Source organism: Colobus angolensis, unplaced genomic scaffold, assembly GCF_000951035.1.
Source record: "Colobus angolensis palliatus isolate OR3802 unplaced genomic scaffold, Cang.pa_1.0 Scaffold67, whole genome shotgun sequence".
Lineage (NCBI taxonomy): Eukaryota > Metazoa > Chordata > Mammalia > Primates > Cercopithecidae > Colobus > Colobus angolensis.
In genome coordinates, this window is record NW_012120376.1 from 6,105,878 (window position 1) to 6,119,723 (window position 13,846).

General features: G+C 52.4%; 2 protein-coding genes across 4 annotated transcripts in view; one reads left to right on the forward strand and one right to left on the reverse strand.

The window, feature by feature from the left end:
• The window catches only part of DCTN2 (dynactin 2 (p50)), a 17,693-nt gene extending 10,841 nt beyond the window's left edge, over nt 1-6,852 (forward strand). For all 3 annotated transcript variants that reach the window (XM_011926015.1, XM_011926016.1, XM_011926017.1), the window contains 12 exons: nt 1,188-1,284; nt 1,488-1,549; nt 1,875-1,973; nt 2,580-2,740; nt 2,935-3,079; nt 3,715-3,780; nt 3,996-4,034; nt 4,210-4,287; nt 4,377-4,448; nt 4,695-4,797; nt 4,908-4,999; nt 6,239-6,852. In XM_011926015.1, coding sequence (XP_011781405.1) covers nt 1,188-1,284; nt 1,488-1,549; nt 1,875-1,973; nt 2,580-2,740; nt 2,935-3,079; nt 3,715-3,780; nt 3,996-4,034; nt 4,210-4,287; nt 4,377-4,448; nt 4,695-4,797; nt 4,908-4,999; nt 6,239-6,325 — 1,101 coding nt within the window. In that variant the 3' untranslated portion in view covers nt 6,326-6,852. The remainder of the gene's footprint in view (nt 1-1,187; nt 1,285-1,487; nt 1,550-1,874; nt 1,974-2,579; nt 2,741-2,934; nt 3,080-3,714; nt 3,781-3,995; nt 4,035-4,209; nt 4,288-4,376; nt 4,449-4,694; nt 4,798-4,907; nt 5,000-6,238) is intronic.
• Nucleotides 6,853-6,854: 2 nt separating this feature from the next.
• MBD6 (methyl-CpG binding domain protein 6) overlaps nt 6,855-13,846 on the reverse strand; it is a 9,565-nt gene continuing 2,573 nt past the window's right edge. The window contains exons 2-13 of the mRNA XM_011926018.1: nt 12,886-12,949; nt 12,558-12,694; nt 12,152-12,254; nt 11,859-12,021; nt 10,584-11,624; nt 9,752-10,413; nt 9,323-9,476; nt 8,965-9,134; nt 8,423-8,836; nt 8,265-8,317; nt 7,974-8,037; nt 6,855-7,827 (exon numbers count right to left, since the gene is read on the reverse strand). Coding sequence (XP_011781408.1) covers nt 7,753-7,827; nt 7,974-8,037; nt 8,265-8,317; nt 8,423-8,836; nt 8,965-9,134; nt 9,323-9,476; nt 9,752-10,413; nt 10,584-11,624; nt 11,859-12,021; nt 12,152-12,254; nt 12,558-12,670 — 3,012 coding nt within the window. The 5' untranslated portion in view covers nt 12,671-12,694; nt 12,886-12,949 and the 3' untranslated portion in view covers nt 6,855-7,752. The remainder of the gene's footprint in view (nt 7,828-7,973; nt 8,038-8,264; nt 8,318-8,422; nt 8,837-8,964; nt 9,135-9,322; nt 9,477-9,751; nt 10,414-10,583; nt 11,625-11,858; nt 12,022-12,151; nt 12,255-12,557; nt 12,695-12,885; nt 12,950-13,846) is intronic.

The window sequence follows — 13,846 nt, forward strand, 5'->3', positions numbered from 1 at the left end:
AAAAAAAAAAAAAAAAAAAATTTCTAAGTGATTCTAACATGCAGCCTGGGGTGAGAACCGTTGTTCTAGGTGAAAGATGGAAGGTTCATTTTGCCTTCCTCCTGTAGATGGTGGAAATGTCATCCCCAACAGAAAAGGACTCCTGGGTCTCCCTTCTACTTCCATCAGTACTCTGTTGGGAGCTGTCAGGCTTCTGACAATTGAAAAAGGGACATGCAGTCAGGAGTGCTTGGTGCAGTCTTGCTGTTGTCGCTGGAATCTGAACAGCATGTAGATATCTAGTAAGGAGGGAACCTCTCTGCTTCAGTTTCTAGGGTGAAGTCTCTTTTACCACCTACTGTGTCCCCTGTTTTTGGAAGAACTTCAGTGCTTAAAGCACGGCAGAGGAGTCAGGGAGAAAAATCAGATGCTGCAGCATCTCTGAAGAGATGCTGCAGCATCTCTGAAGAGATGCTGGGCTATCTCCATTTCAGAGCTTACATGTGGCTCTTGCCCATGACTACTCTTGGCAAGCAGATATTGCCTATGTTAGTTGCTTCTGAGATGTCCCATAAAGATAATCCAGTAAGCCCTTGCCCCTTCTCCCTATCCCTGAATTTGCTGGCCTCATGGCAGCCTGGAAATCAGGCTTCTGGTCAGGCCCTCTGTTGGCCTTCTTTTTGTACTAAGAGCTTGTGTCTTACCTTCAGCAGGTTGAAAGTCCTAATATTCACACTCAGGGTTAGTGTCTTGATTATCTGCCTTCCCTCCTCTTTCCTTCTAGCAAGGATAGGAGGTTAGCATTAAAATGAACTTGCTCAGCGGGCAAGGAGATTTACTTTTGGGAGGGGGAGGTTAAAAGAGGTCAGGTTGGTTTCTTGCCTTGAGTGCATGGTGTGTGCCAGACAACTGGGAGGGGTAGGGTGGGGGGATGGGAAGGCTTATGTACAGAGAGGGTGGGGAGGTTATGCTCCCTCTGTTCCCAGTTGAATGAGGGTGTTAATATTTATACAACTGAGGCTCCAAATTTACCAGGAAGCTTCAGTTTCCTAGGTTGAGCCTGGGTAGGCACCTTGGAATAGAGCCACCCTTCTTTCCCCTTGGACAGGTAGGGCCCAGTCACCTAATGGTTTGGGGATTTTGTGGGGTAGAGTAAGTTCTAGAGTGGGAATGAGTCTGTCCGTGTCCTAAACTCCCTGTTCTTGCAGGAGGAGCTGACAAGCACAAGTGTGGAACACATCATTGTCAATCCTAATGCTGCCTATGACAAGTTCAAGGACAAGAGAGTGGGGACAAAGGGACTTGGTGAGACTGGACTGGAAGTTGGGTGGGGGGAAGACTGGAGGGTAAGCATGAGAAGTGGTTTCCTGTCCTAAGGTCTTAGTGACTTGTGCTCGGGGGAAGGGGTCCCTCATGGAGATCTTTTATGGAAGCCCTGACAGTCACCTAAGACCATGACTGCCTTGGGCCTAGATCAGGTCTTCAGTTCCATCTTCTTTTCTTGGCAGATTTCTCAGATCGTATTGGAAAAACCAAGAGGACAGGATATGAATCTGGAGAATATGAGATGGTTTGTTGTGTGTGTGTGTTGATGGGAATGGTGTAGTGACCCTATCTAGCAGACATGTAGTAGGGAGATCAAGGGATACAGGTGGGATTCTGTTTCTCCTCTGTTCCTGAGGAAGCAGCAGGATGCAGCCAGGGAACCTCTACCCCGCTGCTGTTTGTTCTGGAGAGCCTCCAGCCCTCTGGCTATCCTCAGTTCTTTGGTACTAGGGTGTTGTGGATTCTCAATTGGATATGATACCTTTATGACTTAGGCCCAGGGTGTGGATGAATTCTTGAGGCTCCCTATAATGAGATGTATAACATTACCCTCTGTGCTTGCTCTCTAGCTTGGAGAGGGTCTGGGAGTGAAGGAGACACCCCAGCAAAAGTACCAGCGCCTACTGCATGAGGTCCAAGAGCTGACAACTGAAGTTGAAAAAATCAAGGTAACCACAAACTCTCTTCTCCCCTCTCTGTTGTGACTTACACAGTAGAGGAAGACCTCAAGCAAGAAGAGAAAGATTCCCTGCCTGGCCGGGCACGGTGGTCACGCCTGTAATCCTACCACTTTGGGAGGCCAAGGTGGGCAGATCACCTGAGGTCAGGAGTTCAAGACCAGCCAGGCCAACATGATGAAACCCCATCTGTACTAAAAAAATACAAAAAATTAGCCAGGCATGGCGGCGCATGCCTGTAATCCCAGCTACTCGGGAGGCTAAGGCAGGAGAATTGGTTGAACTCGGGAGGTGGAGGTTGCAGTGAGCTGAGATCATGCCACTGCACTCCAACCTGGGCAACAGAGCGATACTGCATCTCAAAAAACAAAAGAAAGATAGAAAGATTCCTTAAGCTCCTCGATAAAGGGGCTAAGGTTTCCAGAGTTTAGAAATATACATCCATCTGTATGCAGTGCAACATACAGGTGGGCAGTCTGTCACGCTAAAAACCATCCCAGTGACCTCCAGCTACAACTACCTGTAAAGGGCTTGACCTGTTTTTTTGCTTTTTGATTCATTCTTGCCATCCCCCGATTCTACCTTTTTTCACACTAGACGACAGTGAAGGAGTCAGCCACAGAGGAGAAGCTGACCCCTGTGGTGCTGGCTAAACAGCTGGCAGCCCTGAAGCAGCAGCTGGTTGCTTCCCACCTGGAGAAGCTGCTGGGACCAGATGCTGCAATCAACCTTACCGACCCTGATGGCGCCCTGGCTAAGTGCGTACCCTACTTTGTTGAAAAATCATTGCTGATTGGGGTTGTAGATGGACTCAGCCAGCTACTGACAGGGGTGCTAAGTGGCACAGAAGTGGCCTAGATGTTTCTTAATGCTGATTATGAGCCAAAAGTGAGGGAGAGTGACTGACCCTCCTCCTTCCAGTCATGATATTATTACTCGGTCTCCTAACTAGGCGCCTACTGCTGCAGCTGGAAGCAACAAAGAACAGCAAAAGTGGCTCAGGGGGAAAAACCAGTGGGACCCCCCCAGATAGCAGCCTTGTCACTTATGAACTACACTCTCGGCCTGAGCAGGACAAGTTCTCTCAAGCTGCCAAAGTAAGTGTGGATACAGTGTTGGTTGGGAAGCCAAGGGGAGACGTGGCCCTAGAGATTTTCCTGTCTCTTTCCAAGGAGAGGGTGCTGGGAAGGCTTCTGATTCCTCTTGATTCCTCTTCTGATTCCTCGTTCTCTATGTTTCTTTCTTTTCTTTTTTTTTTTTTTTCCGAGACACAGTCTTGCTCTGTTGCCCAGGCTGGTGTGCAGTGGTGCTATCTCAGCTCACTGCAAGCTCTGCCTCCCAGGTTCACACCATTCTCCTGCCTCAGCCTCCTGAGTAGCTGGGACTACAGGTGCCCACCACCACACTGGGCTAATTTTTTGTATTTTTAGTGGAGATGGGGTTTCACCATGTTAGCCAGGATGGTCTCCATCTCCTGACCTCGTGATCCGCCCACCTCGGCCTCCCAAAGTGGTGGGATTACAGGCGTGAGCCGCTTTACCTGGCCTCATTCTCTATGTTTCCCTTGCCCATCTACCTTCGGTTAGGATTTTAAGATTGTGGCTAGGTATGTGTTCCAGGGAAAGGAGTCCCTTGGGGTGGCAAGTGGCACGCAGAGTAGAACAGGATCGTATTCCTCCCACTGCAACAGCAGGGAAGCAGATGGCAAATCTCACCTCCTTCCTCCCACTAGGTTGCAGAACTTGAAAAGCGCCTGACAGAGCTGGAGGCAGCTGTACGTTGTGATCAGGATGCTCAGGTCAGGTGTTCTCCTGTACATAATCTGAGCCTTAGACCCTGCAACTCTAGGCGTTAAGGTCTACAACATTCCACATAAGCCTGGGAGGAGTCATCAAAGGGCTTCAGTTACAGAGATCAGCTAGTGGGTTCCCAGCTAGAACCAGGAAAGATGGGAGAAGATGATAATCATGGAGATATAAGGACCACTGACTTCTTCCCTCCCTTTCCCACCAGAATCCCCTCTCTGCAGGTCTACAGGGAGCCTGTCTCATGGTGAGTTTGGAAGAAACTGGAGTGTTTGGATTACAGAGGGGATAATTGGGATTGGGTTTGCTTTGAGGATTATTTTTGAGTTTGTAGCTATGTATTAATTTAGTGAAATATGGGAGGCCTCTTCCTAGTCTGATCCTTTCCTCTTCATGATGCTTGTCCCAACTCCCATCCCCAGGAGACTATAGAGCTGTTGCAAGCAAAGGTGAGCGCCCTGGACCTTGCAGTTTTGGATCAAGTAGAGGCTCGGCTACAGGTATTAAATGGAGGGAAAATTAAATTATGGATAGCTTGGGACTTTGGAAGCCCTGGATGCCCTATCAACCTTAAAATCTGTGTTTTCAGAGTGTCCTGGGAAAGGTGAACGAGATTGCCAAGCATAAAGCCTCTGTGGAAGATGCAGATACACAAAGCAAGGTCAGGAAGACACCTTTCCCATCTCCTTTCCACTCCCTCAGGTTCTCCGAGTGGCAGTGTCAAAGCATGAGAACACACTGACTCCTCAGGTCCCCATCTTCATTAAGCTCTTATCAGCTGGGAAAGTCAGGGCAGTGCTTCCCTCTGCCCACTTGATCCTTTTCCCTACTATGGTGAATTAGCAGTCTGTGCTTACTGACCTGGCTACCTCAGCCATCCCCTGTGGGCCCTATTGTGTCCCTTCAGGTGCACCAGCTATATGAAACTATACAGCGCTGGAGCCCCATTGCCTCCACCCTCCCTGAGCTGGTGCAGAGACTTGTCACCATCAAGCAGCTGCACGAGCAAGGTGGGAGGCCAGCTGCCAGGAGTGCTAAGAGAAGTTGAAAAATGGGCAACTTTTGGTCCCCTCCCTCATCTTGGATTCTAGTCTCAACCATACTTTTCTTACTTTTGTAGCCATGCAATTTGGTCAGCTCCTGACACACTTGGATACCACCCAGCAGATGATTGCTAATTCCCTGAAGGACAATACCACCCTCTTGACCCAGGTGTGTGTCCCTTTGTTGATCTGCCTCCTTTTTCTAGCATGTACAAACTAGGTTCTCTAGTGTTACAGGGTTCTGCTGTAGCCTATTTTGTAGCATGGTGTTGTGGCAGGGGGTTGGTCTGGAGACCCCATCATGTTTTCAATGTGAAGGCCCTTCGACAACTTAACCTATGAACCTCCATCTTTCCATTTGGGAAATTATACCTCCCTCAGAGTTATATAGATGAGGTGAAATAATATGGGCAAATTGTTAGGGGCTAGTGAACACGTTTTCTTATAAAACCCCACTCTTTCCCTCTGTCGTCTCAGCTTTACTCTCCCTGATAAGCACAGTACACTGGAAGGAATCTGGGCTTTGAAGTTAGAAGCCAGGCCCTAATCTGGTTCTGTTGCTTCCTTTCTGACCCTGGACAATGAGCCTCACCTAGTTCCTTCGTTCTTTTAGTAACGTCTGGCACACAGCAAGTCCACAATTTTTTATTATTTTATTTTTTATTTTTAAGACAGAGTTTCGCTCTGTCGCCCAGGCTGGAGTGCAGTGGCGCGATCTCAGCTCACTGCAGCCTCCACCTCCCAGGCTCAAGCGATTCTCCTGACTCAGCCTATTGAATAGCTGGGATTACAGGCACACACCACTACACCTAATTTTTGTTTTTTTTAGTAGAGACGGGGTTTCACCATGTTGTCCAGGGTGGTCTCAAACTCCTGACCTCAAGTGATCCACCCGCCTCGGCCTCCCAAAGTGCTGGGATTACAGGTGTGAGCCACTGCACCTGGCCGCAAGTCCACAATTTCTGTTGGAGGCACTATTCTCAGTGTTGGAAGGAGCATTAAAGTCGAGAGACCAGCATCAATCACAGGATCACTGAGATAAATGACAAAATATATAAAGGACTTAGAATAATATCCTCTTTCTCCAGAGTAGTTTTCTAACATTTTGAACTAGTGAAATGCTCATTTCAACAAAATCTTATTTAGCTCTCATTGCATAAAACAGATTTTTAAAAACTATTCTGGTTGAAGTCAGGATGGGAATTCTCAAGAGTCCTGCCTCCTTGGCACACCTAGAGCTTGGTCTGTGGTACTCTAAGGGTAGCTTGAAAATTGGTGCTATAAACATCCCCCCTGTGGCCCACAAACTGCTTCCATTTCTTGTCTTCTCTCAGAGAATTCCTTCAGGTCCTCATCCAGTTAAGCATCTGGACCTGACAAAGAGTAAAACCTCTCTACCACTTTGTAGGTGCAGACAACTATGCGTGAAAACCTGGCCACAGTTGAGGGGAACTTTGCCAGCATTGATGAACGGATGAAGAAGCTGGGAAAGTGAGCACATTTGGGAGCTGGAGAACAGGGGTAATCCCTACCCCTGTGAACTGTTAACAGCTTACATAGGGTTTCCCCTTTACTATAACTCTAGCATCCCCATCCCATTTGACACTGGGGGCAAGGGTTCTTCTTGCATGTGGGGTTTATACCCCTCCCCTGATGAATAGAGTGGTAGCTAGCGGTTGATTATTAGAAGGTGGTCTCCCCTCAGGCCTGGGGGATAAGGAAGTGGGCCCAGCCACATGCCAGCTCGTGTCCAATACTGCTTTGCCTGGTGTGGGGAAGGATTGGGTCTTGTCCTCCAACACAGCTTCTGTGGCTGACTGTAATACTGTACAACTGTTTCTGACCATTAAATGCTGTTGTACTCTGTGTGGCCTCTGCTGTGTTTCCTGGGGAGGAAGCAGCACTAGGACATAGGCATTCATCATAACAGGCAGTCTAAGCCACTCTATACTACAACAGATGGATTTAAATTGTAACCTGTTCTTACCAAAGAACTAAATAAAAAATGAGTACAGAGCCAGAGCCAGAGGTTCAAAATATTCTCATCTGTTAAATTAAGAGTGTCTCCCATAGAAAAGCAGTGGAGGCCCCATAGGGCAAGTACAAAACAGAATTAAAACTCCCAAGGGTCTTGTCTTTACAAAAGAAAAGGCAGGAGGCAGCCCCTGGACAGCTGGTCATGCTGGCCGCTCCGGTTGGACCACGTTGCATAATCCTCAGTCGCATCATCACAACGTCTCTGAGCGTTTTGATGGGGGGAGAAGGGGCAGTGTAGTGTGTATGGGAGGAGAGGCCCAGAGGGCTCTCTTTGCCCCCTTACCCCCTTTTTTATATCCCAGAGGAAAGTGGGGGGAACCTGGCTACACCTTGAAATGAGGCTATGTGTTTCAAACCTGGGGACAGGGGTAAGAGGGGATCTGTGCTTTGAGCAACCTGAGCCAGAGGCAGAGGGGTGTTGGAGGGGTAAGGGGAGGATGCATGATGCTTATTGCTTTGTACCTTTCACTGGGAAGGAGGGCAGCAGCCAACAGTAGCTCACAGGTTTGTAAACTGAGCCTGTTGGCTTTAAGAAGGGAGGCAATGAAATCGAATTAAATATAAAAGAGTCATTTGTGCAAAAATAACTTAAACAAATAAAAGACCTGGGGAAGGGGGTGTTCCCCTTAGCGCCTGGTGGGGAAAGGGCCATATACCATCCCCCCCAGGCCTTTTCAGTGACATGGCTTGGGGGGGAGGGGGTGAACTTCCCTGCCCCCTGCAATGGCTCAGGATGGGATTGTAGGGAAGGAGTTGCATTTGTGCTCTGAGTGGGGAGTAGTGCCCCCACCCACTGTCCACAGGTGCAGGTGGCTGGCAGGGGCTCCCAAGGCTCAGCACTCAGCTCTCCCCAATCAGGGTTAGATCCAGCTCCAGGTATGGCTGCTATGGGGCCAGTTTCCTCCTCTTGTTTTTGGCAGGACGGCCAGGGCGGGCCCGGGGAGGCAGAGGGACAGCCGCCTAATACCAGGGGAGAAGTTGAAAGAAGTGGTCAATTGCTAGGTATCAGGAAGTTGTCTTTTCTCCCCACTCCCTCTAACTCTCCTTTACTCCTGCTGCCTCATCGCTTACACCCTACCCATACACCCACCCACCCACACACTTACTCGGACTGTAGGGCTGGGTTCCAAGGTAATGTCCTGGCGGGAGCTATTGCTGTTCCGCGTAGGGCTGCAATAAGGGGCACAGATGATCAGGAACGGCTCCCAAGCACCAGGTGAATTTCAGAAGTTTGGGTGGGAAACTTTTTACATTTGGATAGTAAAGGCATAATATTGTTACTCATATTCAAATAAGTATCTGCCCTTTTGAAAACCAAGCCACTATTTGGACATTAGAACTGTCCAAACCAAAAAGAAGTAGGCAAAGGCCAGCACTATAGTAGGCCCATCACTTACTTGTATTTTCTCCTACGGCCACGACGAGACTTTCTGACTACTCCCGGGGGCACCTGAGAAAAGATGGACTGTGTGTGTGGGAAATTTCAAAAAAGGTACCACAGCCCCAGCCTTTCCTCAGAGCCCCTGAGCCCAGACTGCCAGCACTCTGCACTCACCTTAAGGTCCTCAGAATGGGGCCCAGGAGGGGGTGGATCCTTGGGCTCAGCACCCCCTTCAGCCAGCTCCCCATTATGCTGCCAATGGTGGGTTCTTCTTGGGGACCTATCCATTTGTCCATTGAAGCCACCACGTGTCCCCCATTTGAGGGCCAGTCGGCCAGGCTCCCGCCTGCTGCCAGGCTTTCGGCCCCGGGCTGGCCTGGCCTCACCATTAATGCCCCTAAGTCCCCCTCCTCCCCTCCGGCCCCGTTTCCCTGACCCCCTCCCAGTGAGCAGCTCAGGGACTGGGGGGTCGGGAGAACCGTGGGGTGGGGCTAAGGCACTGAGGGGAGGCCGGGCAGGCTCTGGTTCGAGGGCTGAGGCGGGGCTCTCAGGGGGTAGACAGGGGGCTTCTGGCTGCTCTGGAGGGATCTGCTGGCAAAAAATAAGTTCTCAGTCAATCCCAAATATGGTCCCTCTTCTGCTATAACTCAGAAAGCCCTAACTTTCCAGTTTGAGAAAAAATTATCTCCCTGACAAATATATGCCCACACCCTCACCTGGAGACTCTGTAGCAGGCAGGCTAGGGGACTAGAAGCCTCTGAGAGGGGTGGAGGAGCTCCCCCCCCTGGGAGGAGCTGCAGCCCCAACTGGCCAGAGAGAAGAGGGCCAGGAGGCTGCAACAGGCCGGGGAGGGCTCCAGGGCTGCTGGTCAGCGAAGACAGGTCACCTGTTGAGAAATTATAGTCAGGGGTCTCTCCCTAGGCAAACCAATTAGGCTGGGCAGACCCTACTATTCTCTTCAGGCTTTATCCAGTGGCCAAAGACTTTCTTCCCCAATTTACTCAGCCACTACTCCCAAGTTTTACGGCTGCTTTTTCACACCAAGAGTGTGAATTCACACTCCCTCAGACTCACCCAGCAGGCTGGCACCCAGCAGAGGGCTAAGGAGTTGGGGGGGTCTCCCTGAGTTGGAGGGGGCCTTGCCCAGAGAGGAGGCTCCCGGGTCAGTAGTTGCCGTGGTGACACTGGAGGTAGGTGGTCCAGGTTGGGGGACACTCAGGACACAGGGCTAAGAAAAAAGAATGATTCTAACACGTGTGTAAAATACTCAACATATCTATAGTGCTTTCACATTCACTATCTGACTGAAGCCTCAAGTGAGATAGGCCATGCTTATTAAATACAAACCCAATTCTTGTAGTCATCCTACCCCCAGCCAAGAACTAAGGCCTCCCCAAAGGCCCCAAGGAAGAGCTCAGGAATGAAACTGAAAGCTTTTGATTCCCAGCTCCCATCTCTCATTCTACGTTGTGTTCTGTCCCAGCTACTCACCCCTATCCTCACCTGGGGGGGTGTCCCCGAGGGGGGATCCAGGCTGGCAGCCAGCAGCGCAGAATTTAAAGCTATGAGGGTAGGGGGGGCTGAAAGTGGGGGGAAAAGTAGGGGGGACAGGTCTCCCAAGCCTGAAAATGGCTCCCCACTTGGACCCCCGGCTCCCTCTGCAGATCCCTCCCCATCCCCAGCTGTGGGGCCCAGAGCCAACAGGGGCAGGAAAGAGGCAAGGAGGTTGCTGGGAGGTGCTGAAGGAGGTGGAAGAAGGTCTGAGGGTGGTGGAGGAAGCAAGGAAGCCACCAAAAGCGAAGGCCCTTCAGGCTCTCCTGGGGCTAGGGGAGGACCAGGTCCTCCTGGTGGGGGTAGCAGGGACTCAGGAGGAGGCTGTCCTCCTCCCCCAGCCAGCACACCAAATAAACTGTGGTTGAGCAATGGAGAAGGTGGAGGCTGCCCCAGACTCAGAGGGAGAGGCAAGGCCCCAAGCATCCCAGGGAAGCCAGCTCCACTCAGTGCCAGGCCCTGCTCCGGGCTGGGGAAAGGGAAAGCCTCTCCACCAGCCAGGGGAGGCAGAGGGCAGGCCGGGCCCGCCCCCATCCCCAGCCCTTCGGATGGGCTTTGAAGCACAGGGCTGGGGACTACCGGGGCTTTGGAGGCAGCTGGTGGGGCAGGGGCACCTGTAAAAGAGGAGAGAAATTCAGCTCAAGGGAGGCCCTTTCTCCCAGCATCCAAAGAAACCCTGCCCCCAACCCAGAAAACCCTCAAAGAGCTCTCTGAACATTCCCCTAAATGCTTTGGCTGCCTCTTTCCAGCCAGGATGAGGAAGGGCTCCACAACACTCACATACCTGGCACACTGCTGAGGCTGCCACTGGTGGTCCCAGGCAGGGAGGACTGGATAGGGTGCCTGGGCTGGGGAGGGCTCCCTGAGGAGAGGGTTGGGGGAGGAGGAAGGTGTGCATCTGACCCCAAAAGGTTAAAGCTTCCATCAGAGTGGGAAGGGCCAGGGGTGGGGAGTCCCAGCAGGGACAGCACAGAAGGGAGAATTGGTTGGGATGGCTCTGGGAGAGAAAAGGGTTGGGGGACAGGAGCAGGGGCCCGAGGACGGCTCCGTCTAGGGGTTTGAGGGCCTCTCCCTTCTAGCAATCGAAATACAGTAGGGGGTCTGCGGGGACGACGCTGAGAGGGACGAAGTGATGAGGAGTGGGAAGCTGAGGGCACCGGGGCACGGGGCCTTCGGCCCTGTAAAGTGCTGGGAGGGGGTAGTGGGGGATGCTGTGCCTTGGCCGCTGCAGAGAGTAGGCTGCTAGCAAGGAAGGGGGGTGCCCCAGGCCCCTCCACCGTGGGGGCCCCTCCCAGGGGCCCCAAGACCAGGGGCAGGTGCATAGTGGCTGAAGACACTGGTGGCTGAATGGCAGGACCAGGGTGGGCGGGGAGATTATTGCTCGGGGGCAGGGGAGGGGGTGTTAAGGCATCACTACAGTGGAAGAGAGGAGGGTCTGAAGGTGGTGAGGAGGAGGCATGAGGGGCCGGAGGAGCGCCCAGGTCAGAGGGCACCAGGCTGGATCTGAGGGCAGCTCCCCAGTTGTATGAGGGAGCATTGAGGCTGATAGCAGGTGGAGGAGGTGGGGCTGGAGAGGGGGCATTGCCCCTTGGGAGGAAACGGGGGCTGCTACTGCCTCCAGAAGGGACTGGGTCAGGAAGCCTTGGTGGGAAAAGCCCCCCAGGGCCTGCTAGAGTGGGGAAGGCCTGGGAAGTTGAGGGTGGTTCTGGGGGAAGGGAGCCAGGACCCCCATTAAGTGGAGTTGTAGGAGGAACTCGACAGGGAGGGCGGGCAGAGGGGGGCCCTGGGGACACAGTGTGGAACATTTGGGGGCTCGCTCCCTCTCCTGCAATAAATGAAAAATGAAGGGTCACCCTGTGGCTCCCCTTCCAAAAACTTTCTTTTGTCTTCTCTAGTCCCATCTCCCACAAGTTCCCAACCTCCCTGTGCCCTCCTCTCACCATGTAGCTCCCCACCCACTCCCCTTTCTCTTTGCTCCCTCTCATGGAACTCCTCCCACCACCAGCCTTCCAATCCCTTAGTCTTTCCTCGGTCTTCTGTAAAGTGGCAGAAGACTCACCAGGAGAAGAGTGTGAGCAGGTGGTCTCCATGCTGCGGTACAGAGTTGCCATAGCAACAGCTTTCCGCCGGTGGTTGCACAGCTTGGTCATGTCCTCCTCTGATGCTGGCCCCACCCCAGCCCCACCCAGGGTCACCGGGGCCAAAGGGTCAAAGTTGAAAACCTGTAAGGTGGAAAGCAAGGACAGGGACCCTGAGGGGCTGGAATCTGTGAGAAGGGCAACCTCAGTCAGTGATTTGCATTAAGGCTTTTAGCTTATCTCTGTACTCTCAGGCACCCCTCACCACTCTGACCTTGGGGACATTAAGTGGACACTCCAGACCGCACTTGCAGGTCCCATCGCTGAGGAGGTAGCTCCGGGTTTGCTCCAAGGAAGACAGCTCTGTGCCACTTGGACTGGAAGAGGACAGGGTCAGAGGACATGGGGTTAGCTGGCAGTGAATCAGACAATACTCCTAAAGCACAGTGCTTAAGTTACAGATCCTCCTAGAAGAACAGAGGGTAAGGAATGTGGGAAGACACAGAAAGAGGGAGAATGGATTCAAAGGCCCAGAGCTACAGAAAGCAAAAAGGCTGAGGAAGGAAGCGGAAGAGAGGAGAGCAATCGGGTACCAGAGAGCTGAGCTAAGAGGAGAAGTGGAAGAAAGAAAACCCGGGCAACTGGAGTGGCAGAGCTTGGGGACCTGAGAAGATCCGTACCTGATGTAGAGCACAGCACCCTCTCGCACACAGCGCTGCCAGCCGATGGGGACAGATGTGGCCACAGGGCCCCCAGCTCTGTCTGCTCCACTGCTCTCATTGCCCCCATTCATTGTGTGTAATCAGCTCCCGCGTGCCTGATAACACAGACATCCATGTAGGCACTAGGAGGATTAAACTGGGCGAGGTACCTGAGGGAGGACTCCAGGAAGGCAAAGGTTGTGGGGAGACCCAAGAAAACTCAGGGAAAGCCCCAGAGGAGCAAGGGGAACCCCTCAGAGAGCTGGGAGGGAGAATGAGGAGTCCTCTGCCGTATCACCACAGCTACCTGAACATCTCTGCAAACATTGTGGGGTCCAGTCTAAAGCCGGGGCCACCAGCTTAGCCCACACCTGCAACGCAAAGTAGAGAGAGGGGACTATCAGGAGTCTGCCCAACTCTGAAGAGCACCACAGCCCAGCAGCCTCTCAAGAGAAAGATCCTTAACAATGTGAGGCAAGCGCCTATAAAGATCTCAGGGATCTGCTGGCTTAGTCTACAACCATCCTTTCCAAGCCCAGTCCCTAGGGACCAGAGGGTCAGAACCTCAGCTCCCTGAGACCAAGAAAGTCTAGCACAATTCTTAGGGATATGAAGGGCAAGGCCTCCGTCCATTCGGAATTGAAGACTTCAACCAGGAGTATGGGCACATTCCCATAATGCTAGGCCACTAGGAAGTTTCCCAGAGTGTCTGGCTCCTGTCGTTCCCTACCCAGGAAGATGATATAAAAAGTACGGATTGCCCCACAGGTCACCAGGCAATTGCCCAACTGCCCGCTGGGGTGGTACCAGCAGAACTCCCCCCATGCCTGCTCCATCAGACAATCGCTGATCTAGTTCATTCGGGTCTTAAGAGGTGAGGATCACAGCTCAGTCTTCTCCCAGGATCCTCAGAAGCTCCTGATTTTCCCTCAAGCCTAAGGCAAAGAGATTCAGAATCTCCTATCCCACTGACTCCAAGAGAGCCTGTCCTCCGATATCTCCAAGAGAGCCTGTCCTCCGACAGGGGAAGCCCCTCCAACCTGCAGGTATCCTCCCCAGCCTCACCATCGCTCCCACTCCACACTGGCGGCTTCCAAACTTTCCCTCTCATAACAAGGCGCCCTGTCACCCAGACTGCTTCCCTCAGCTTGAGGAGGAGGGGAAGGCGCACGAAGTAGGAAGGAACTTGGGGAGAGGGCGGGCGGAGGGTGGGCGAAGCACTGAGGGGAGGGAGGTGAAGAAGGCAGAAGTCAGGCAGTGAGAGGGAG